General features: G+C 41.7%; 1 protein-coding gene across 1 annotated transcript in view; it reads left to right on the plus strand.

The window, feature by feature from the left end:
• Positions 1 to 25499, plus strand: part of LOC126199482 (lipase 3-like) — a 104935-nt gene that overhangs the window by 14736 nt on the left and 64700 nt on the right. The window contains exon 3 of the mRNA XM_049936404.1: positions 5169 to 5283. Within this exon, the coding sequence (XP_049792361.1) occupies positions 5169 to 5283 (115 nt within the window). The remainder of the gene's footprint in view (positions 1 to 5168; positions 5284 to 25499) is intronic.

Below are 25499 nucleotides of genomic sequence, written 5' to 3' on the forward strand. Positions count from 1 at the left end.
AGCCATCATGATTTATACGAGTATTTTCCATGATTCCTCAAAAACCACTCTTGCGGTTGCGGGAATGATTCACTGAAAGTAGTCCACATCCAATTTCCTGTTCAATACTTTCCCAGCTGAGCTAGTGCTCAAACTTTAATTATTTCACTACCATTAAGCTCTAAACTTTTTCTCCAGATCTACATCTACACCTATATACATACTCCGCGAGCTACCATACTGTACATGGTGGAGAATACCCTGTATCAATATTAGTCATTTCCTTTCCTGTTCAGCATGCAAGTGGAACAAGGGGAAAACGACTGTCTATGCATCAGTACGAACCATAATTTCTCTTGCCTTGGAGGAATTTACGATAAACATATGTTGGTGACAGTAGAATTGTTCGGAAATCAGCCGAAACACTGGTTCTCTAAATTTTGTCAATAGTGTTTCACGAAAAGAACGTCTTTCCTCCAGGGATTCGAATTGGAGTTCATGGTTTATTTCGGTAATACTCAATTGTTGAAAGAGTCTATTGGTAACGTAAGCTGATCAGCCAAAACATCATGATCGCTGCCCACCGCGACATTAGTTGCTGCCCGGTGGCGTTGCGGGCACGTGACACAGTAACAGCAGGATCTAAGCGGAGCATCCACGGACGCGTGAGCATATTAGCAAAGATATGGGCTGCAAATGGGGAAACCCACTGAGATAAGCGACTTTCACAAAGGGCAGATTATTATTACACTGAGCCTCTGAAAGACTATCCCGAAAACGGCGAAGGTGGTCGAAAGTTCACGTGCTACTGTCGCGAACATCTACGGAAAGAGGTAGCAGGGCAGTGAAACTACCAATAGGCGCTCAATGGGTGTACGTCCACGACTCTTCAAACAACATGAGGTTCGGAAGCTTGTCTGTTGTGTAAAGTAGAATAGATGGTGATTTGTGGCGTCTCTGCCGTAATAACACAATGCTGGTGCACGCACAAGTGTTTCGGAACACACTGTTCATAGAACATTGTTGAACACGGAGATCTGCAGCAGACCAATCTTACGTGTTCACATGTTGATTCAATGAGATCGTCAATTACGATTACAGTGGGCACGGGACCATTGGGATTCAACCGTCTATCAATGGAAAAGTGTCGGTTCTTCGGGTGAATCACATTTTTGCTACTCAAGGTCGCTGGTCGACTGCGCAAACGCCGTCATCGAGGTGAGCTGCGGTTCGAAACGTGCAGCGCCCCACGGACGCAGGCTAGTGGGCGCAGTGTTATGCTGTGGGAGGCAGTCTCCTGCTCTGGCATGGGGGCGAATACACGCTGACAGCTGCGAACCAATTGCATCCCTTCATGTTTGATGTCTTCCCCGACGGTATGTTTGCCCGCGTCTCGGAGCCAGGACCATGCAGCAGTGCTTTGAGGAGCATTATAGTGAACGCAAGTTGATATCTCGGCGACCAATTTCGCATGATGTAAATCATATGGAACCCATCCGTGTCGCTATCGGGCGCCATCACTGCGAACGCATATCAGCAGCTCCTTATTTACGTGAGTTACATGACCTGTGCGTAGACATCTAATGCCAAAAACCTACCAACAAACTGCTGGATCCCTGATAGGCGGCACGCCCGGGTTCCCGGGTTCGATTCCCGGCGGGGTCAGGGATTTTCTCTGCCTCGTGATGGCTGGGTGTTGTGTGCTGTCCTTAGGTTAGTTAGGTTTAAGTAGTTCTAAGTTCTAGGGGACTTATGACCACAGCAGTTGAGTCCCATAGTGCTCAGAGCCATTTTTGAACCTGATAGGCGAAATCGGTGAGGTATTTCGTTCTAAAGACGGACAAACAAGCTATTAAGCAGGTGGTATCAGTGTTTTGGCCCATCAGTGTATCTGATAGCAGGCTTCTGAATTGTTCCGATGTCTTCCTTTGATCCGACCTGGTGGGGATCCCAAACAGTCGAGAAATACTCAAGAATGTGTCCTGCTAATGTTCTATAAGAGGTCTCTTTTCTAGATGAGCTACTCTTTCCTAGAATTATACCGATAAAAAGAAGTTCCTACCACCGACCTTACGCGAGCGTTCCATTTCATATCGCTTTGCAACGTTACACCTAGATATTTAATCGACAAGACCGCGTCAAGCAACACACAGCCCATACTGTATTTGAACATGAAGGACTGTTTGTCCCACTCATCTGCATTAACTTACATTACCCTACATTTAGAGCAAGCTGCCAGTCACCTCACCAAATAGAAACTGTGTAAATCGTCCTGAATTTTTCTACAGTCACTCAGTGCCGACACTTTTCCATACACTACAGGATTATCATCTAGTGCCAGTGCACCAATATGTGTGAGCGACTTCGTCTACAGAAGTGACTTTTTTTGAATTCGTAAAATATTTGCGATGAGGCGTACTTACTTCAGTGTTGATATTTACACACACAAACACACACACACACACACACACACACACACACACACACACGCACACCCGAAATTAGCGCTACAGGAACAGTTCACAGCCGGCCGCGGTGGTCTAGCGGTTCTGGCGCTGCAGTCCGGAACCGCGGGACTGCTACGGTCGCAGGTTCGAATCCTGCCTCGGGCATGGGTGTGTGTGATGTCCTTAGGTTAGTTAGGTTTAAGTAGTTCTAAGTTCTAGGGGACTTCTGACCTAAGATGTTGAGTCCCATAGTGCTCAGAGCCATTTGAACCATTTGAACAGTTCACAATCCGAAAACAAAAGTTATTTTTCATCTTTTCTGATTAAGCTGATAAGACAAAAGAAGATTTTCGGGAAACGGATATGAATTGTAAATGTAGCGGGAGTCCTTACTGTTGCAAAATACGAAGCAATTTAGGAAATTTGGCAATGAAGAACGAAAAGTTTGATATGAAATTCCTGTCGATACCAGTGTTATTAAGCACAGGACACTGCATCAGTCATAATGGACTACAGGAAGACATCGCTTGTGTCTTTTCTGAGGAGACATCCTGGAATTTCTATGTTTGATTTAGCCACCAAAGGTAAACCAAACTCCGAATGGCTGGATAGGAATTTGCAGCCAGTTCCGTTGGAGTGCTTACTAGTCTATAACATCAAGGTACGCTACAGGGGAAGGAATATATATATATATATATATATATATATATATATATATATATATATATATATATATATATATATATATATATATATATTTGAATCTTTTCAAATCTACAGTGAACGCAGTTTTCATTAAGTTCTAATAAGTATACCACAAAGGTCTGTAACGACCTTGTCTAAAATCGTAGTAACTATTAGCACATCTTATGTTATTAGGCATAAGCACATAAACTCGCTAAGGTTCCCTAAATCGTCTGAACAACTGCTCCTAATTGGGTTTGCAATACCACAATTCCTGTAATACAATAACAGCTGCTGATGCATTAATTTTGTTTCCATAAAATGTCCTTGCAAGAGCGTCGATTCGAGCGTCGGTATCAGGAACCAGGAAAGCAAACCGAAGACTATCAGTATAGTGTCTGATGCGGTCCCAGGTTTCGTAAAAGAATAATAAAGCCAACATCAGCCGTAACAATACGCCTTTATTTAAAATGTTATATTACCTTTCCTCTTACAAAATGTTAGTGTTTTACGACGCACCGCGAATGAGTTATTCGAACGGGATGGAAATCGGTAGATGTGATGTACATATACGGACAAACAAATGATCACAATTTCAGAAAAAAAACTGGACGATTTAAATAAGAGGAAGAGCTTCATAAATCGAGCAAGTCAATAACGCGTTGGTCCACCTCTGGCCCTTATGCAAGCAGTTATTCGGCTTAGCACTGATTGATATTGTTGTTGGATGTCTTGCTGAGGGATACCGTGCCAAATTCTGTCCAATTGGCGCGTTAGATCGTCAGAATCCCTAGCTGTTTGGAGATCCTACCCGTAATGCTCCTATCGTTCTCAATTGGAAAGAGATCCGGCGACCTAACTGACCAAGGCAGGCTTTCGTAAGCTCGAAGACAAGCAAACGCGTCGTACACGGACAGGCATTACCCTGATTATATGTAATCCCAGGATTCTTTGCCACGAATGACAATAAAAAGGGGCGTAGAATATCGTTTGTGACGGCAAACACAGGTGTCCTGGTATGAAAACAAATGACAACCGCACACCATCAGTGTTGGTTGTCGTGCTGTAAGACGGGCGACAGCCAGGTTCGTATCTCACTGCTATTCGGAGCGTCCCCAGACACGTGTCTGCGGGGGCTCATTTCGAAGCGGGGCTCAACACTAAAGACAATTCTACTCCAGTTAATTAAATTCCAGGCACCATGCTTGCTGAAAACGTGTCTGGAGACGCTCCGGACAGCTGTGGGATACCAATCTAATTGTCGCCCGCCATATGGACCAACAGCCAGGAGCGATGGTTTCGTATGTTACTCCTTTTCATAGCAGGACCCCTTCGGTTGTCATCAGCGGCAACCTTAAAGCACGTCGGTATGTCGACTATATTTTACGCCCCGTTTTGGTGCCCTCCACGGGAAGCCATCCTGGGCTTACATTTCAGCAAGATATTGCTCTTCCACAAACAACGAGAGATTCTCCTGCTTCTCTTCTTGCTTGCCAAACCCTACCTCGGCAAACAAGGTCGCCGGATCTCTCCCAACTTTAGAACATTTGGCGCATTAAGGGTAGGGCCCTCCAACCAGCTTGGAATTTTGATAATCTAGCGAGCCAGTTGGACAGAATTTGCGACAACATCCCCTTAGTAGAACAACCAGCAACTAGCAATTAATGCCAAGTGAATAACTGCTTGTATAAGGACCTAAGCTGGATCAACGCGTTATCGACTTCCTTAATTTGTGAAGCCCTTTTAATTAACAAATTATGAAGCTTATCTGAAATTGCAATGATTTGTTTGCTTGAACATTTACATGACATCTACCGATTTCCGCCCCTTCTAATAATTCCTTTGTGGCGCATTTTTTTTTTTTTTGTCTTAGAGTGTACTTACGACTATAGCGTGTTCGCCTCTGTGCTAGTTTGCTATATATTCATTCACCTTTGTGGTCGGTGTAATCGCTACTGTCCTCCATGACATGTAGCATGTTGAATGGTCTAGGCAGAGGTGAATGCATTTGGACCTATGAAGGTAGCTACTGGATTATTTCCTTTCCTTTCATTTCAGGGTACATTTTGGCTGATGCTGGATATGACGTTTGGCTGGGCAATATTCGTGGTAACTGGTACTCACAGAAGCATCAGGATTACTCTCCAAAAAAAGATAAATTCTGGAAATTCAGGTAAGTTTATTATCGATTAATTTAGCTTTGAAGACAATAAAACTAAATAGCAGCCAAATAAATTTTTTATGGGGATTCACGTCCATCTGTTATGCAAACAGCTGTTGTTTTTGATGCTCAACACATTCGTGCCGTCATCACAGGGAATTTTTATTCAGTTCCGTACAATGCAAAGAATATGCGTATTATAATGAAGAGGGATGGAGAAAGACATGAAGGCACAATTCGTCAGCCTAAGCAAGACAGCCGTAGGGATGGAACTGAGAATCGGGTAGGACAAGACAAAGATGTTGATACTACCCAGTACTCGAAAACATACACGGCACATTGCAGTAGGTGGACAAATTTAAATACGTGGAAGAATATATAACTGGAAGAAACAGTAACAAAGAAGGAATGTATATGAGAGAGGTCACCTTTCGGTATGAGTGGAGCTGTATACAATAAAGAAAATACAGACACAAAGATGAAGCACAACAAGGCAACGCTGAGGAATGTGGTATTATATGCGGCTGAGACGATAAAACAAGGAAGAAATGATGCAGGTGCTGTTGTTGGTGTTGTTGTCTTCGGTCCGAATACTGATGCAGCTATCTGTGCTAGTCTACCTTGTGCAAGCCTCTTCATCTCTGCATAACTACTGCAGTCTAGATTCAGTTGAACTTGCTTACTGTATTTTGAACCTTTGGTCTCGCTCTACATTTTTTATCTCCCACTCTCTCTTCCTTTACCATACTGGTAATTACCTGAGGCTTCAATATGTGTCCTCTCAACGGATCCCTTCTTTTAGTCGCCGACCGCTGTGGCCAAGCGGTTCTAGGCGCTTCAGTCCGGAACCGCGCGACTGCTACGGTCGCAGGTTCGAATCCTGCCTCGGACATCGATGTGTGTGATCTCCTTAGGTTACTTAGGTTTCAGTAGTTCTAAGCCTAGGGGACTGATGACGTCAAATGTTAAGTCCCATAGTGCTTAGAGCCATTCGAACATTCTTTTAGTCAGGTTGTGCAATGAATTGCTTTTTTTCCTCAGTTTGATTCAGTTCTTCCTCATTAGCTGTCAGACCTACCCACCCAATCTTCAACATTCATCTATAGCACCAAATTTCAAAAACTTCTGTTATCTTCTTGTCTGAACTACTTATCGCCCGCTTTGCAGAAGAACTTGAAAAAGAAGAGAGAAAAATACTGAGGAAAATACTAGGCCCTCAATGAGGTACTGAGATATGGATGCAATGACCTAGGGAAGAACTATGTTGGGCCATGAGGAAGAATGCAAGCGTAATGACGAAGTGAGTATGGGTAACAACGCCCGCTCGGCTAGCGCTGCTTCCCAAGCGGGAAGGCGTGCCGGTCCCCGGCACGAATCCGCCCGTCGGATTAGTGTCGAGGTCCGGTGTGTCGGCCAGTCTGTGGAAGGTTTTTTATGGCGGTTTTCCAACTGCCTCGGCGAATGCGGGCTGGTTCCCCTTATTCCGTCTCAGTTACAATTTGTCGGCGATTGCTGCGCCAACGCTGTCTCCACGTACACGTACATCATAATTACTCTAGCGTACAAACATTTGTGGTTGCACTCGTCTGGTATGAGACGTTCCCGGGAGGGGAGAGGGAGGGGGTTCCACTGGGGGCCGAACCGCACAATAACCCTGGGTTCGGTGTGGGGCAGCAGTGAGGTGAGTGGACTGTTGTAGCCAGTTGTGGGGTTGTGAACCACTGAGGGCTACGGGGGGGAAGTAGCCTCTCTGTCGTTTCTAGGTCCCTGGTTCAATACACATGCACATACACATGGGTAACAACAAGGAGAATAAGAGGAAAGGCAGGACCAAGTGGGTTTTGAAGTCATGAATAGCTGGTCGGAATTGGTGGTCAATGTAAAAGGGAAATAAAATTGGAGAAGCAATTATACAAAGGCAAATTACGCCAGAGATCGACGACAGAGAAGGACGCAGGAAATGAATAGACAGTCACCAGTGGAACAGACAAGAGATAGCGAAATCGAAGATCCTCGGAAAGAAAAGAACGGGAGGGCCAAAGGGAAGGGCTGAAAGAGGTTGTGGAATGGTAAGAAGGAAGTCGGATAGTGCGATTATCTGGACTTCTCGATTAGTTTCACAAACGTTCATGCGGCCTTGGTCAAACTACTGGCACTGTTTACCATTTTATCACTGTTGGACCCATACTACATTTGGCCTGCCTGAATTTCACCGTGAATCCATCTGCAATTAAGACCTCTGTGCGGCCTTAGTCAAATTGTTGGCACCATTTCATTACGGCTGGACGCAACTTTGCATTGCATTTGGACCCCCAGAATGTCGTGGTGAATCTCTGTGCAATTCAAACGTTTTGTCCACGCTAGTCGTATTATCCCACGTAATTCGAATCTAGAGTACGTTTACAGTAGTCGTTCTGTTTCAATCAAACGCACTTGTTATCCGTACCGCACCAGAACTGAGTCTGCAAGAAACCAGGAGCTTGTACTCTCTTCTGATAATGCACCGTTCTTGTCCAATGGTCTTAGCATGAGACAAAATGTGTATCTTACTTTCTGAAGTCGCTTCGTATTATGAACTTGGTTGACGAGATAGCAAATTTCTTACGTGACCATCATCCAACCGTATTTGCGGACGTAATGTACCGCACTTCCGAGGCAATAATAAAAAATAGAATAACATAAGAATAATTTTAGTGACATGACTAAGTGTTATAAGCGAAAAGTTGTTATCGTTACACAAGGAAATGCGTTTTTTGTCAATGTTTATAGTGTGCTGTTAATTAATCTAGGCACCCCATCCAAATTACCCCTGGCTGACGGGCACGTTAGGACAGAAGTGTAAACAAACGTTCGCTCGTAGCATCCATTTGTTCCACATATGAATAAAATAGATTGTTTATTCCAAAAACACCCTTCAAGTTCACATACAACTATGTATTCTTCAGAATAGAAAATTGTTACCCACAAAATATGAAGCCAAGAAGTTTTTAACATCAGTGTAACATTGCAGTTCACAGATACTGGCCAATGTCTTTAACAATGTGCATCTTACCAAAACTTAGAAGAAATTCCCACAATGTCTTAACAACATTAAAACAGTTTCCTCAAACGTAATTACAGTAGACTGCCAAAACGTTTTTTTTAAAAAAAGCATTAATATTTCGTAAACATACAAAAACAACAGATAAAGATCGTTCAGCAGAACAATAATAAGTTCACAGAAAACGACAGGCTGTCGGAAAGGTAGTTTGGTCCGTTGACGACGCATTACCATTTACGTCATACATTCCACGTATGCTGAACATCTCTTAACGACTAGCATGGCTACTGACGGCTGCTTTCACTACAAAATAGCCCAGCTTCACAGTCTTTGACCATAATGCAGTCCGTTTCCTAAAATATGCATATTTCAGACACAGCCTAACAGTAGATGATACACAAGCAAAAACTAACGGTAGCGCTTACTGCGCGACAGTAACTCTAACATTCTGCGCGGTTTCAGTTTGTTCTATGTCGTGTCTCCCTACCACTTTCGCGCAACGACGCTCTGAGCGTGTTTCTTAGGGAATTGACTAGTTTGAACCTGGGACCTGTTGCTGGTAAGGAGACGCCAGACCACACATGACATGTAGAGTTCAGTGAGACTAGCGATGATATAACCAAATACTTAATGATTTCAGCGTCAGCTCCACTGCACTCCCTGTAAAACAATCTTAATACTAACTAAATTTAGTGGACGGGGTTCAAGGCTTTCCTATTTTTAGTTACCTGGTAAAATAACGTCGAAAAGGCAGTTAAGTTTACGATTGAAAATTTTATTCTACTCACAAAACATTGTTTATAATTTGCACTATTGATAAAAGGAAATATTTTAATACAGGATGATAAAAACCAACTGCGTTCAACAAAAATGAGAACGAATATTCCCTGAGTGGGTTTCCAAGTTTTACAATGGATCGAAGGATGACCTATGCCATATCACACCTATAATCTAGGTTTAAATTAAGTTTCACAAAAGAGAAAACTATCAAAATGGTCTACAGTGAACCTCAATTATCTTTAATTACTTATCTAACATTTCGTAAATTACAGTGGCTGATGTGGCTTCTCAATAATTATATAACCGAAAAATCATCGCGTTTCAGATTTTAACGTACGTAGCAAATGTGAATCCCATTAGCTTCAATTGACGATCGACACTAGTATTACGTAAAAAGGGGATGTAACAGATGAGACTTCTGCAGTTCTGAGTGAAGCCTTATGCGCTCAAAAATGCGGCATCGCGTGCGTTCATTACCTAGTCGGTGTTCATCAGGGGGCGGTGGCCGGCGCAGCTCCATACAGCTCACCGTCTCGGAAGCAACTCTCTCCTGACTTCTCCTTACTACAATTTCCCGAAGTTGGTTTTAAAAAAAAAAGCTATCTGACTGTGTTTTCATCTGACCAATCAGGGTCTCAATGTTAACCTTAAGCTCCGCCTATCAAAATTCTGTCTATCCAATGACAAACGTTATACTTTTCGTGGTGGGGCAATGTTTTTAAAGTTTGAAACGTAACAGAGGCGAAAAAGTCTCACGCTAAAACTTGCAGCTGGTGTGGCCCTTTTAATGTTATCGTAAGATCTATACTGTTCTTCTGGAGGGTTTTATCTTTTAACATGGGCTAGGGGGTGGTCCTGGCGGTTACTTTTCGTGGTGGGGCAATGTTTTTAACGTTTGCAACGTAACAGAGACGCGAAAAAGTCTCACGCTAAAACTTGCGGCTGGTGTGGCCCTTTTAGTGTTATCGTAGGATCTATACTGTTCTTCTGGAGGGATCTAGCTTTTAACATGGGCTGGGTGGTGGTCCTGGTGGTTAGCTGCGACGTGGGTGTTTGTCCCTTGTCGTAGGGCCTTCTAGCTTAACACGGTTCTGCTCTCGGCTTCTGTTCTCAATTCTCCCCTCGGAACTGCGTCTGTCTCACGGTGGGAAGGTATGACATGCATTTAGGCATTCTTGTGTTAGTCTGTGGTATTCCATTTGCTCACTCGTTACTTGTATTACTTTGGTTAATTTAATGTCACGATTTATTCGGAGCTATGTGACATACTACTGGATTTGCTTATCATGTCAGGGTTTTCATGGAAGGTGTTGGATTTGCCTGACACGTTACATATCACTACCCTTCGAACTTAATTTTTGCACTGAAGTTAGGCAATGATTGAATCGTTGTCTAAGTCAGTCAAAAATTATTCCTTTATCTAAATTTTGTTGCCTACTGTTTAGCCACATTATTCTGGTTCTATGTTAGTTTGTATTACTGATTTATATTTTTATATTCTTCCACATTATTCTCGAAAATATGTTTATATTGACAAGAGAAGAATATTTTTATGCTATTATTATTATTAATTTTTAATTATTTTCTTTGTTTATTTAAGTGTGAAGCTTGCTTTTTAAGGAGTTTGTTATTGAAAGTAAGGAGTCTTTCACATCGATTTTCTTAGAAATATTTGTTTTTATAAATGTAGTAATTAAGCAAAATCTATTCCTAATACATTTTCTAAAGATCATCTACAAGTAAAATGTTTTTGTTTCTAGACACTCAACTCACCATTGTTACACTGACAAATAAGAATTACTTCCAAGAATTGCTTTGACAAAGAATTATACATACACAAGTATTGAGATATTATCCTAACAAATGGTACAAATGTTAAAAAAAGGGAAAACATCCAACAAGATAATTTTTTATTCTTTGTTTTTATAAGGAGAAAATAAGTAAAATATAGTTATTCTTTTATTTTTATGAGGAGAAAATAAGTGGCATATAGTTTTAGTGTTTATTATGCCTGACTTTTGTTCTTTATATATTGTCCATTTCAGAACTAATGACTTATTTTTATCGATAGTCTATTTTTCACTTAAGTCCATAGTCAATGACTGTTATTTTGTAGTTTATTAACTGTCTGGTGTGCTTAACTTATTTAGTTTCTTTTTGCACAATTCCTACATCACATAATTTAATTTCACACATTCACACAATCCTATGAATGTTTAAGCATGAGGTTTACGAATGTTTTTGCACGAAGGTGATGGACTTGAGCAAGATGGATGTGGGCAAGTGTTTGATGTACAGCTTTGTTCGTCGTTCCTTGTTGGCTTTGCAAGTATGTGTTGCTGTTGTGGAAGTCCCATAATGGAATGGAGCTGTGAGTTCAGAATCTCGTTGTTTACTGGCTTTGTATGCGTGAAAGTCATCGTTATGTGTCGCCAAAAGCTGTCGTTTTTCGTTGTAATACTTCGCAGACAACTAGTTTACAATAGGATAGGGATTTGTGAAGGTATGTCCTCTATTCTTCACCCATCTTCTTTCTTGGTCTCAATCTTGCGAATCTTCAACTTCTGTTCTTCCTGCTTTTTCTCTGCTTCTTACTTGCTTCTTGGTTCTTCTCTGGGCAGGATATGGAAATATTTATTGATAACTAGTCGCTTTGAAGTTCTCCTCTTAGTAACAGTTTGATAAATTGTTTGAGTGTGTCATTTTTACTTTATGGAAGTTTTCTTCAGTTTCGTGCACCAGTGTGCTGTTTAATAGCAGTAGTGTGACTTTTACCCATTTTTTTTTTTTTTTGCCAGTGGTGGCTTGCCCAAGCGGTCTTCTCGTTGGGCCGTTTTTTGCTCACTCCGCTGAGTCGGGGCATTCCAAGACCCTCTTGGCCTTCCGTGTTCCGCCACTCTGTGGTTCCATGTTCTGCCCCAGCAGGGTTCCGCTTAGTGGGCAGATTTACTGCCCACTTCAGCTACAAGGGCCCTCTGTTGGTCTTGCTGTCCTTTCCCTTCTCTCGACGCTTCTGCCTTGTAGGAATCGTGTCTTGCTAATTATGTCGTTTTCTTTCTTGATACTTCTCGCATTGCAACTTGTGGGTCGTTGCATCTGGTCTTTGCTGGAGTTTTTACAATGGTTCTTACAAATAGTTTTACTTATAATCATCTAACATATGTCTAGTACCTACATTGTTTTACGACTTTTTAAAAAGCTTTACAAATTTTGGCGCCCTTTCCATGTTACAATTCTAAGATATTTTGAGTCTTAACTTCTACAAGAATCCTCAAATTCGTTTTTTATTTTTGTGTAGTGTCGTGGTGTATAGCATTTTAGTATTTCATTCTTTTATACTATCTATGCTTTATCCCTTCACCTTAATCTATGCTGCTATAGGTGTTATTTTTGTTTTTGTTCTTATTGAAACTACTTTCTTTTTCCCACCTTCCTCTCTCTTCATTCTTCTTTCTCCTGATGATCTTATCTGCAACATAATCTTGAAATATTGTGCTGATTATTTACCAGTAATAAAATTAATCTTCGAACTTTTTGACATGGCTCACATGATGAAGTGCTAAGGTTTTGCCTGTTTTTGGGTTCATTAGTTCCACAGCATTATCATGAGCAATTCGGCTAATTATGACAGGTCCTTTGTATGCAGCGTGAAACTTATGTATTTTGTGTTTCTGTTTGCTGGAGAGATGGTGTGTTTTTACAAATACTTTGTGGCCTACTGAGAATGTTCTTTTAATTGCTGTTCTATCTCCTCTTTGTTTTCTTTTAATGGCTGCTTTTCTGATGTTGGAGAGTGCTGTTGCTATGACTTGTTTGTGCTGCCTACATGGTACAATAGGAAAACTAACATTTTCTGTAGTTAAGTTTGGGGGTTCAATATTTTTAAGTGCAGTAACTGGAGGTAGTAGTGTAGTGCTATGTGGCATTTCATTTATTACTTCTTGAAAATCTTTAAGGTATATATCCCAAGTGTTGTGTCTTTTGCCTGCATATAGTCGGCATAAACTGCCTGTCCTTCATAGATCTTTCTGCTGGATTTACGCTAGGTTTGTACTTAGATATATAGATGGGTTTTATTTTGTGTTGTTTTAACGTGTTCTGCCATTGCACTGATTTGTATTGTGGGCCATTATCCGAAATTATTCGTTTCACTCGACCTACTTGTCTGAGAAAATCTTGTCTAAATAATTTACTTATAGTAAGACCTGTAGCCCGTTTTAATGGTGTCAAGGTAACATATTTAGAAGTAAGTTCCAAAACGACAAATATGAAAATATATCCATTTTTTGTGCATGGGAGGGGCCCCATCAAATCTGTTGCAGCTATTTGTTTTAATTTTTTAGGGATTATTGGAAACATAGGTGGTTTGGTTTGGAAAGTGACATGTTTAGCCCTCATACTTTTTTTGCATTTGACTAATACTGTTCTAATTTGTCTTTCCATATTAGGAGAATGTCTTGTTTGTTTTATTTTTAAAAAGCATTTCTTTGGTCCAAAGTGGCCATTACTTAAATGTGTATACCATATGTACTTATTAATTAGTTCATCTGGGATATAAATTAACCATTCATTCGTTGCAACATTTCGTCTAAAAATAAAACATTGTTTTTTACGAGGTATTGCTGTCGAATGTCTGGAAATTCCTTACTTCTCCACTTGTGTTTGATTCCTAGTATTTCGGGATCCTTGTCCTGTTCTTTGCCTATGTTTTTCAATGCTGTCGTAATGTAGTTTTCGAAAGGTACTTGTTTCATATAGTGCATTGTAAACTGGTCTTCTGCTGCTTCCAAACCTTTGTTATTGGATGCACCCTGTGGACATCGTGATAAAGCATCTGCTAATACATTCGCTGGGCCTGGTATGTGTGTAATAGTGAAGTCAAATTCTTGTAGTATTAACATCCATCTGGCTAACCTCCCAAGAGTTAGTTTGGCGGATAACAGAAATTCTAATGCTTTGTGGTCAGTGTATACTTTTGTTTTTCTTCCGAATAGGAAGTATCGAAGAGGTTGGAAGCCCCATACAATGGACAATGCTTCCAGCTCCGTGACTGAATAGTTTTTCTCGCTTTTTGTGAGTACCCGACTGGCAAATGCAATTTTTCTATATGATCTTAGCCCTGCCTGTTCGTATTCTTGGAATAAAACAACTCCTAAACCTGTTTTCGCGCTATCAGTGGCCATACAAAAATTTTGTGTTAGATCAGGATGTGCTAAAATCGGTGCTGTTGTTAGTACGTTTTTCACTTTTAAAAATTCTTCATTGACTTGTTGATCCCATACCCATGGCGTGTTTTTTCCAGTCAATGCACATAGGCGTGGTGTTGCGAGAGAGTCGATCCAAATAAATTTTTTATAGAATCCAGTGAGATCTAGAAATCCTCTGAGAGTTTTCTTATTGTATGGAGTACAGAACTCTTTGATTGCCGTTAGTTTTTCTGGGTCAGGAATTACCCCTTTCTCTGAAATTATGTGTCCTAGAAATTTGACCTATCGCCTTCCAAATTTGGATTTTGTTATAATTACTGTGACCCCATGCTCTTTCATGATCTGTAAAAACTGATTTAATGTGTCGTTGTGATGTTCCAAAGAGGGTTCTGCTATAATCACATCATCAACATAACAAGTAATTTTTTGTAAAATTTCAGGACTGAGTATAGTACTGTATTAAATCCCCTAATAAACGCTGCTGATGATATGTTTAAACCAAATGGCAATCGTTTAAACTGGTAACATCTACCGAATACGAGAAATGCTGTAAATTTTCTACATTCTGGGACTAATTCTACTTGCCAGAAACTACTCCGTAAATCAATTGATGAAAATATCTTAGCACCGTGGAAGTTTTGTATCAATTCCTCTAATTTTTCTGGGCGATCTGTCTCAGTGATTATGGTTGTGTTGATCTGTCTGGAATCAAGCACTAACCTGATGCTCCCATCTCGTTTTTGTACAATATGGAGCGGGCTGTTATATGTGGAGGTAGCTGGTTCAATAATATCATCAGCTAACATTTTAGATATCTCCTGGAATACTTTATTCCTGTAGCTTAATGGGATTGTATAGGGTGGCACTCTAAATGGTTTGTGCTGTTTTACTTCGAACTTGTACTGAAAGTCTTTAATACTGCCAGTCTTAGGTAAAAGTACCTCTGCCTTATCTCGTACGATACCCTCTAATTCTCTTTTACTGTGTTCCGAAATACCTTGAACTTCTTGCAATTTTTCGTCTATTTCTTTATGGACTTCTAACATGAGTTGAGGCGATCCCCCTTTTTGTGCATACCATTCTAATTCTTCATCCTCTTTATCTCGCGTCATTCTTAATTGTTTGTTTATAACTGGTACTTCTTCTAATTTTAGCTTTTGCTCAAAGAGAAGTGTGACTTTCCCGAATGTTACGCTACCTTTCCCCATATCTATTATCGCTCGTCTCTCATTTAAAAAATCTGCACCTATAATCAAATCTACAGTTAGTTTAGGTATAATCACGAAGTTGGCTTCGATCTTTTGACCTTGGCACGAAAGAGTTAACCTTGTTTGTCTCCTAACTTCCGCAGCATTGTTTCTAATAGGACTTCATACTTTAATCTTACGTGTTTTCAGAACTGGCATTACAGTGCATGAATAAATTTTCTGAGATCGCAGTCAGTTCACTTCCGCTATCAATGACAATATTGACTGGGATATGCTTTACCATGGCCTTCACAATTGGTTGAATTAAAGGGTAGGTTCTGTTCTTCTTCTTCTTGCATCAACGAATCCTCCACTGAATCATACATGAGTCTTTTCATGAATTTCCCTTGTGAATTCGAACTTTCTGTAGAATAAGCTTCGACTGCTACTTCTCTCTCTTTTATTTCCTTTTCTCTATTTCTTCCTTCATTTACGCTTTCTTCAACATCCTCTACTTTTTCCTCATCCTCGTCTATCTTCTCCTTCTTCGTCGCTACTTCCACATAATCGCATCTAAAAGCTCTAATTATCGCTTCATAACTTCCTTCATTATGTACGTTGGGTTGTGTGCTCACTAGTAACTTATTTTCAACTTCTGTCGACTGCGCACTATCCTCATTGAATTCGCTTTCCCTGGTTTCCATCTCAAATAGCTCTGCAATACTCATTACTTCGTCCTTTCCTCCTACATTCGTTATGCATGCCTCTGGTAATTCATCTTCCTCGTCAGTATTCTCCCAATTAATTTCGTCCCAACACGATATTGTTATTTTCCTGTCTTCGTTTTCATCTGGTCCCTGCGGATTTGTTTCTTCCTTCTTCTCTTCTCGTGATAAGGTATTTACTTCTCTGTTCAAGGTGCTGCAATTGTCCTGGGTCGGTGCGTCATTCTCTTTGGCATGGGCGCTTAGCTGTCAATTCGAACGTTTATCGGGGTTTGGTGGTCTTACCTCCACCTCTTCTATCTGTATTCTCTTTTCTTGTTCAGCTTGTTGATAGTGGTTTCTTTGTTGATAATTTGTCGGTCTATTGGTTCTCCAGTACCCGTTCCGGTTGTCGTTATTCCCTCTGTAATAGTTGTTGCCGTTCCTGGGTGAATTATTGTTATTGCCATATTCTCTTCTAAATCCATAACCGGTTCTTTGTTGAAATCTATTGTCGTTTCTTGGTGCGAAGTTATCACGTGGTTCGTAATTATTGTTTCTTCGTACTATGTCTTGAGGATTCCACTGCTTTTTGCTTTCGTTTTCACGTGCGCTTCGTCTTTTTCTTGCGTCATCTTCCGAAAATATAAACTCTAGTTCCCTTAGAATACCTTTAAATGCTTCGACGTCATTGCCTCCGCGCCCTACTAATGATTGCTGGTATTTCAATGGTAACTTCATCGCGCATAATTTAATCAACTCTCCGTCACTGTATGGTATATCTAAGCATTGATTTTTCTTTGCCATTAATTCGAAAAATATCACGGGACTCTTCTCTCCTGAATTTTCAAAATATGGGTTCTGTAATAATTCGTACTTCACTCTGTTCTGTGCTTCGCTGGACCAATATCGTAAGAGAAACTTCTCTCTGAAATCTTCGTACGATCGGCATGTCGCTGCAACATTCTGCATGGTTTCTGCGACTGTTCCTAACATGTGTGCACATATAAAGTCTAATTTGTGTGCTAGCGTCCAGTGTTCTGGTAATCCTACTCGGAATTGATCAATAAAAGTTCGTGGATGTAATGAGTTTCCTTCTCGAAAGTGTTGAAATTTTCCGACTGTAAGGAAATGATCGCTGTCGTACTTCGTCATAGTTCCATATGAAATTCGCGATTCTTCGCCACTTTTGTTTCTGAACATTTCTCCCGTCGTTCTTTCCGATTGTAGTAGATCCATTGGATATTGTCCACTGTAACTTTCGCGTACCCTTGCGTAGTATCGTTGGAGTGGTACGCAATGATTTTCTTCCATCGGTTGTGAACGTGTAGCTGATGCATTGCACTGTACTCTTCGCGACCTGGCTTTCCATTGTCAGGTATTGGTTCGGTATCTTGTCTGGCTAACCTTGCCGCTTCATTGCACGATTCAAACTGTCTTGGAACATATATTTGTGGTTCTGCATGTGTTTGTGGTGCCGTTTGTTCATAAAAAATTTCGAAACGTGTTTTTTGCGGTGCAGGCTCTCTGATTTCACGTATGTTATTTTCCGCCTGTGATTGGAATCGAAAATGCATGATATCTTCGTTAACTGCTTGTTTTTCCGGTGCTACTACAGATACGGATGTGGTTGCAGACTCAGTGCTTATTCGATCTTGTTCATTATCTTGTTCACTGCGCTCTTCAATGGTTTGCAACAACTCTGTTCGCAATTTCTGAAATTGTCGCTTCGTTTGCGCTTCTATTTTGACTATGCGTTTATCATATATTTTCAGCGCTGCTTTTGTGATACGTTTGCGTAACATACTGTTTTCAATAATTTCACGCGCTGTACCTGCTGCTTGTCTAGTAATTACGTTTATCTGTTTCCTTAGTTTCATGACTCCTCCCTGGGTGTTGTTACGTAATGTTTTGATCTCGTCCTGAGTGTCATTACACAATGTTTGTACGTCCGCTTGTACCTTGTCAATGTCTGTTCTCAATTGATTGTGACCTGTTACTAAGTTTCCTATCACTTCTCGGGATTCTTTTGCCTCGTCTTCAATATGACTTAGGTGTAACTGAATTTTTTTGTTTTGTTCTTTAATCTCACGCATTTGTCTCGTGGTTTCTGCAATTTGTTTCGTCGTTTCTGATTTCTGAATTTTAATTTGGTTCGCAATTTCTATATTTTGTCTTGTCATGGTTTCCGTCATTTGATGTAATAATTCTGCCAGATTGGTGGGTCCTATTGCGTTTTCTTCCGACGTCCTACGCTCTGTGTTTTCGCCCAAGAGTTGGCTGTCCTCGGGCATGGATGTGTGTGATGTCCTTAGGTTAGTTAGGTTTAAGTAGGTCTAAGTTCTAGGGGACTGATGACCACAGCAGTTAAGTCCCATAGTGCTCAAAGCCATTTGAACCAGTTGGTTCGCAACCGATTGCACTGAACTGTGCGGTGACGCGTTTCTGCTCGAATTCCTTGTACTCTGTGGTGAGGGAGCTCTGATTACTTGTACTATGGGTTCTACGTATTCAAGACGCAAGTTAGAATCCTCATCGACTGTCTCTCTACTTTCCTGTTCCTCTGTCGTATGCTGACTTATGTTTTCTATGCCTTGACGTACATTATCCTCGTTATGGTGCGTTATCTGTTCTATTTCTCGCGATACTGCATCGTCTGTTGTACTGTCCTCTATTCTCTGTCCGTCTTCATGTTGGGTCTCTACCTCAATTCGGTCAAGGTCTCGATCTGCCATTGCTGATCTTTCCGAATCCCTTATTTTCTGTTTTAAAAGCAATTCACGCGCCCTACTTCGCGTCAACATGCGCTCATACGATCTCACGCGTTTCATAAACTTTTTGCACACACGACTTGACAATCCATTCACTTACTTGTTGGGTCAGAACCAACTTGTCAACAATGTATCCGCCACCTGTGCGCTTGCATTGGAGACAAAACTGAATTCTAACAATATTAAAATTCATAACTTAATTATGCTATTGTCTCTGCTAGAATATCTCACGTTCTATTGAATACTTTCTTACTATGTATCGCAGCAGCTACTGTTTTCGACTATTTATAACTTTAGTAAAAAAATTTTTACTAAGAAAATATTTCAACAGGATATTTTTCTGACCTATGTAGGCATGTGGTCGCCCTTCAATCATGGTATTTTACCATCCTGGCAGGGTCACCATTCTCTAACATTCTGCGTGGTTTCTGTTTGTTCTATGTCGTGTCTCCCTACCACTTTCGCGCAACGACGCTCTGAGCATGTTTTTTTAGGGAATTGACTAGTTTGAACCTGGGACCTGCTGCTGGTAAGGAGACGCCAGACCACACATGACATGTAGAGTTCAGTGAGACTAGCGATGATATAACCAAATACTTAATGATTTCAGCGTCAGCTCCACTGCACTCCCTGTAAAACAATCTTAATACTAACTAAATTTAGTGGACGGGGTTCAAGGCTTTCCTATTTTTAGTTACCTGGTAAAATAACGTCGAAAAGGCAGTTAAGTTTACGATTGAAAATTTTATTCTACTCACAAAACATTGTTTATAAATTGCACTATTGATAAAAGGAAATATTTTAATACAGGATGATAAAAACCAACTGCGTTCAACAAAAATGTGAACGAATATTCCCTGAGTGGGTTTCCAAGTTTTACAATGGATCGAAGGATGACCTATGCCATATCACACCTATAATCTAGGTTTAAATTAAGTTTCACAAAAGAGAAAACTATCAAAATGGTCTACAGTGAACCTCAATTATCTTTAATTACTTATCTAACATTTCGTAAATTACAGTGGCTGATGTGGCTTCTCAATAATTATATAACCGAAAAATCATCGCGTTTCAGATTTTAACTTACGTAGCACATGTGAATCCCATGAGCTTCAATTGACGATCGACACTAGTATTACGTAAAAAGGGGATGTAACAGATGAGACTTCTGCAGTTCTGAGTGAAGCCTTATGCGCTCAAAAATGCGGCATCGCGTGCGTTCATTACCTAGTCGGTGTTCATCAGGGGGCGGCGGCCGGCGCAGCTCCATACAGCTCACCGTCTCGGAAGCAACTCTCTCCTGACTTCTCCTTACTACAATTTCCCGAAGTTGGTTTAAAAAAAAAAAGCTATCTGGCTGTGTTTTCATCTGACCAATCAGGGTCTCAATGTTAACCTTAAGCTCCGCCTACCAAAATTCTGTCTATCCAATGACAAACGTTATACTTTTCGTGGTGGGGCAATGTTTTTAAAGTTTGAAACGTAAAAGAGGCAAAAAGTCTCACGCTAAAACTTGCAGCTGGTGTGGCCCTTTTAATGTTATCGTAAGATCTATACTGTTCTTCTGGAGGGTTTTATCTTTTAACATGGGCTAGGGGGTGGTCCTGGCGGTTACTTTTCGTGGTGGGGCAATGTTTTTAACGTTTGCAACGTAACAGAGACGCGAAAAAGTCTCACGCTAAAACTTGCGGCTGGTGTGGCCCTTTTAGTGTTATCGTAGGATCTATACTGTTCTTCTGGAGGGATCTAGCTTTTAACATGGGCTGGGTGGTGGTCCTGGTGGTTAGCTGCGACGTGGGTGTTTGTCCCTTGTCGTAGGGCCTTCTAGCTTAACACGGTTCTGCTCTCGGCTTCTGTTCTCGTTTCTCCCCTCGGAACTGCGTCTGTCTCACGGTGGGAAGGTATGACATGCATTTAGGCATTCTTGTGTTAGTCTGTGGTATTCCATTTGCTCACTCGTTACTTGTATTACTTTGGTTAATTTAATGTCACGATTTATTCGGAGCTATGTGACATACTACTGGATTTGCTTATCATGTCAGGGTTTTCATGGAAGGTGTTGGATTTGTCTGACACCTTACATAACTTTTAAATCTCGGCCAGGAAGGTAACAAAATCTTTTAAGGTGACGCGCAATAGTTCGAACAAAACATAATAAGGTTCAGCGAGACATGCACCACTTCTAATCTTGCCTCAGAAATATATGTAGTGAAACCTCAGCCTTAAAGCAAACCTTAATGTTACTGTGTAAGCTTCACATTAGCCTCGACAGTATAAATCATAGACCACAATTTTACTTGGTGCCACAAACAGAAAAAAAATTCAGTAATAATGGACAAGACAGGCACCGTAATGTTCTTGACCACCTTGACGAACGACCGCAATACTAAAAATGGCTCTGAGCACTATGGGACTCAACTGCTGTGGTTATCAGTCCCCTAGAACTTAGAACTACTTAAACCTAACTAACCTAAGGACATCACACACATCCATGCCCGAGGCAGGATTCGAACCTGCGACCGTAGCAGTCGCACGGTTCCGGACTGCGCGCCTAGAACCGCGAGACCACCGCGGCCGGCTACCGCAATACTGTCGTACCTATAAGCACGCAGGAATAATTACTGTCCAAGCTTACAGTACACCGGCGGCATTAATCTTGAGACTAAGATGCAGAAACAAGAACATACACAGTGCAGTGTTAGTGATGCGTAACCATAACGTACCACAAAACAGCCTAGAAACCCTGATCCCATCATCATAACATCATCCAGTTCAAAAATAACCCGACAAGCATCACCTGAGAGCGCCCCCAGTGCACCACAGCTTATCGAATGTGGCTGTTACTTCCTCGTGAACACATATGCACATGCAGACTCAACTGTACGCCGTAACATGTATCTGGAAGGACTTGATCCCGCCCGGGAAGCATTCGAATGTCACTGCAACACCAGCATATATTAGCCAGGAGCCCGTTACCACAAGCAGCTAAACGTGGTTCTCTTCGATGGCGCAGAAACCATGTGCTAATCATCCAAGAGCTAACAGCCTGCTCTCGGCATCGTTCACGTCTAAGTGACTTGTAAAGGCATTACGGGTCTCTCCAGTCTGAACGTCCACCTCCATTCGCTGCCTGTAGTCACTTCTCACTGTTCAGATACGCGTCTAAGAGGGCACCCAGCATAGAGATCACTGAGGGCACCTGATCTTGCGATATCTTTGACACAGCAGCTGTCGATAGCAATAGTGCCAACCATGGGTACAATTGACTTGGAATCCAAAACTCAGATGGTGTACGGTGAAACATGTATTCAGTACACAAAAGGAGGTCAGGAATTTTCACCTGCCCCCAGATGACTGGGTGTTGTTGTGTCGTCTCCATCATCATCATTCATCCCCATTACGGTCGGAGGAAGGCAACGGCAAACCACCTCCATTAGGATCTTGCCTCGTATGGCGGTGCGGGTCTCCCGCATTCCCCTTCGCTCTGTCAAGAAGCATGGGACTTCATTCCCATTGAATTAGAAGGTGCATCGAGTCTGTAAGAAAGAAGACAAATAGATACCACTTATAGGAGAATTTAAAGGCCTGAAAGACTAAAACCATATACCCGACTGGAACTCGAACACAGTTTGCCCCTTCGTGTAGCAACATGAAGTTCCGAATTCGAGTACCGAGCTACCACCTTCTTTCCAGCAAGTTCTATGAGAAGAAATTTTCATTGCAGGCCATATTTACTTTATTTGCTACGGAAGCTCAGTGTCACAGATCTTACTTAAGCAGCACAAGGTAGTATGTGGTGCTCATCATAAACCCACCGATGATTCGCTGATGACAAGACATTACGACCACCTGCTTTATAGGTGTGTTGGGCAACCTTTAGCAGACAATACAGCAGAGAGTATACGTGGAATGAATTGGAAAATTCTGTAGCAGGCTTCCGGAGGTATGTAGCAGCTGTTGTCTACATCTACGTGATTACTCTGCTATTCACAATAAAGTGCCTGGCAGAGGGTTCAATAAACCTCCTTCAAGCTGTCTCTCTACAGTTCCATTCTTGAACAGCGCGCGGGAAAAACGAGCACTTAAATTTTTCTGTGCAAGCCCTGATTTCTCTTATTTTATCGTGATGATTATTTCTCCCTATGTAGGTGGGTGCCAACAGAATGTTTTCGCAATCGGCGGAGAAAACTGGTGATTGAAATTTCATGCGAAAGTCCCGTCGAAGGAAAAACGCCTTTGTTTTCATGATTGCCACTCCAATTCACGTTTCATATTTGTGGCACTATCTCCCTTATTTCTTGATAATACAAAACGAACCGTCCTTCTTTCTACTTTTTCGATGTCATCCGTCAGTCCTACCTGATGCGGATCCCACACCGCACAGCAATGCTCCACAATAGGGCGGACAGCGTGATGTAAGCAGTCTCTTCAGTAGACCTGTTGCACCTTTTAAGTGTTCTGCCAATGAATCGCAGTCTTTGGTTTGCTCTACCGACAACAGTATCTAGGTGGTCGTTCCAATTTAGGTTCTTTGTAATTGTAACCCTTAAGTATTTAGTTGAATTTATAGCCTTCAGATTTGTGTGACTTATCGCGTAATCGAAATGTAGTGGATTTTTTTATAGTATTTATGTGAATAACTTCACACTTTTCTTTATGCATGGACAATTGCCATTTTTCACATCATACAGGTATGGTGATGCATTTTGCACGAAATTCCCGGAACTTACAGTTTGTGGGCACTGAGCTGGTGCCCTAAGCGACCCAAATATGTTCCATACAGTTCGGATTAGACAAACTTGGTGGTGAAGACATCAGCACGCGTTCACTATAATACACTTCAAAGCGCTGTAACAAGATCCTGGTTTTGTGACACGGACAGTTATCCTGCTGAAAGGTGCCATTGCCGTCGGGGAACTCTTCAAGCATGAAGGGATGCAGGTGGTCAGAATTAATGCTCACGTAGTCTGCAGGTGTTACGGTACATCCGATTTCCACCGCAGGTTCCATGGAAGCCCAGGTGAACCTCCCTCACGGAGTAGTACTGCCAACATCGGCTTGCATCCGAGGCGCGGTGCATGTTTAGAACAGCAATGTCCTGAGTGACGTTGTTCGGGACACGAAATCTCATGGTGTTATAAGAAACGTGTTTTACGCGGACAGTAGCGTTCTCGCTTCCCACGCCCGGGTTCCCGGGTTCGATTCCCGGCGGGGTCAGGGATTTTCTCTGCCTCGTGATGGCTGGGTGTTGTGTGCTGTCCTTAGGTTAGTTAGGTTAGTTAGGTTTAAAGTAGTTCTAAGTTCTAGGGGACTTATGACCACAGCAGTTGAGTCCCATAGTGCTCAGAGCCATTTGAACCATTTTTTTTTTTACGCGGACAGGAGACTCCTTTCCACTGATCGGCAGTCAGGCTACGATGATCCTGCGCCCTTACAATCGTAATTGACGATTCCGTTGCGTCAACATGGGAACACTGCTGAGGGGGTCAATGTCCAACAATGTGCACCTACCAAGTGCTAAAACACGCTTGTGCCTGCACCAGCTTTGTACTCTGTCGTCCTATGTACCACAGATCAGCGCCTACCCCACCTTACAGAGCGGGCAAGCTAGAAGCCTCCGCATTGTGCGGAGAGGCGTGTGCGTCCAACACCTTGACGCCTACTCCTGGTTTCAACTCCTTTCAAGCACTTTCCATATATTTTTTCAAACAAAATTCCAAAAAATTCCGCACTGGCTGTGTGAATGATTTTTATTAAATCTGCGACCGGTTTCGCACCACTTACCGGTGCATTCTCAGGCAATCTGTACCAAGAACAATATAATAAGAGCTCATATAAACTACTCGATCCCCCAATTCTGAGGTGTAAATTACACTTTTAAATAGCCAGTTTTTTTAATGAAACAAGAAAGTACTCACACAAGCTGTTTACAACATAGTAACGTTGAACATTGCCCTGTAGCCACTCCCCACCATTCACGTCCAATGTACGGTCATCTGGTAAAAGCGATAATTAAAATTTAAAAATCATTTTAAAAAATTTTGCCCATTGTCAAAGTCGTTCGTGTCAGTTGATTTCCCTATTTGCGGCCCCTGTTGTCACTAGGCTGGTTCCCCATTCGATTCAACTGCGCTTACATAACAGGTGTTTATCATTAAAGTGCAGCTAATCAGGGAGGTCCAGCGTGGACTGTAATTATCGGCATATAATGCCTGGTAGATAGGGTAATGCGTTAAAGCGGAATCGATTCTCGCTGGAAAACAAATTAGTTCCTGTTGTGGCCACCAGGTGCAAATCTGGCGCTCTACACTGTGTGTTTGTAAAGCTCTGTATAAAGGAATGGCTCAAAAATGGCTCTGAGCACTATGGGACTCAACTGCTGAGGTCACTAGTCCCCTAGAACTTAGAACTAGTTAAACCTAACTAACCTAAGGACATCACAAACATCCATGCCCGAGGCAGGATTCGAACCTGCGACCGTAGCGGTCTTGCGGATCCAGACTGCAGCGCCTTTAACCGCACGGCCACTTCGGCCGGCT

The sequence above is a fragment of the Schistocerca nitens genome, chromosome 8 (genome assembly GCF_023898315.1).
Source record: "Schistocerca nitens isolate TAMUIC-IGC-003100 chromosome 8, iqSchNite1.1, whole genome shotgun sequence".
Lineage (NCBI taxonomy): Eukaryota > Metazoa > Arthropoda > Insecta > Orthoptera > Acrididae > Schistocerca > Schistocerca nitens.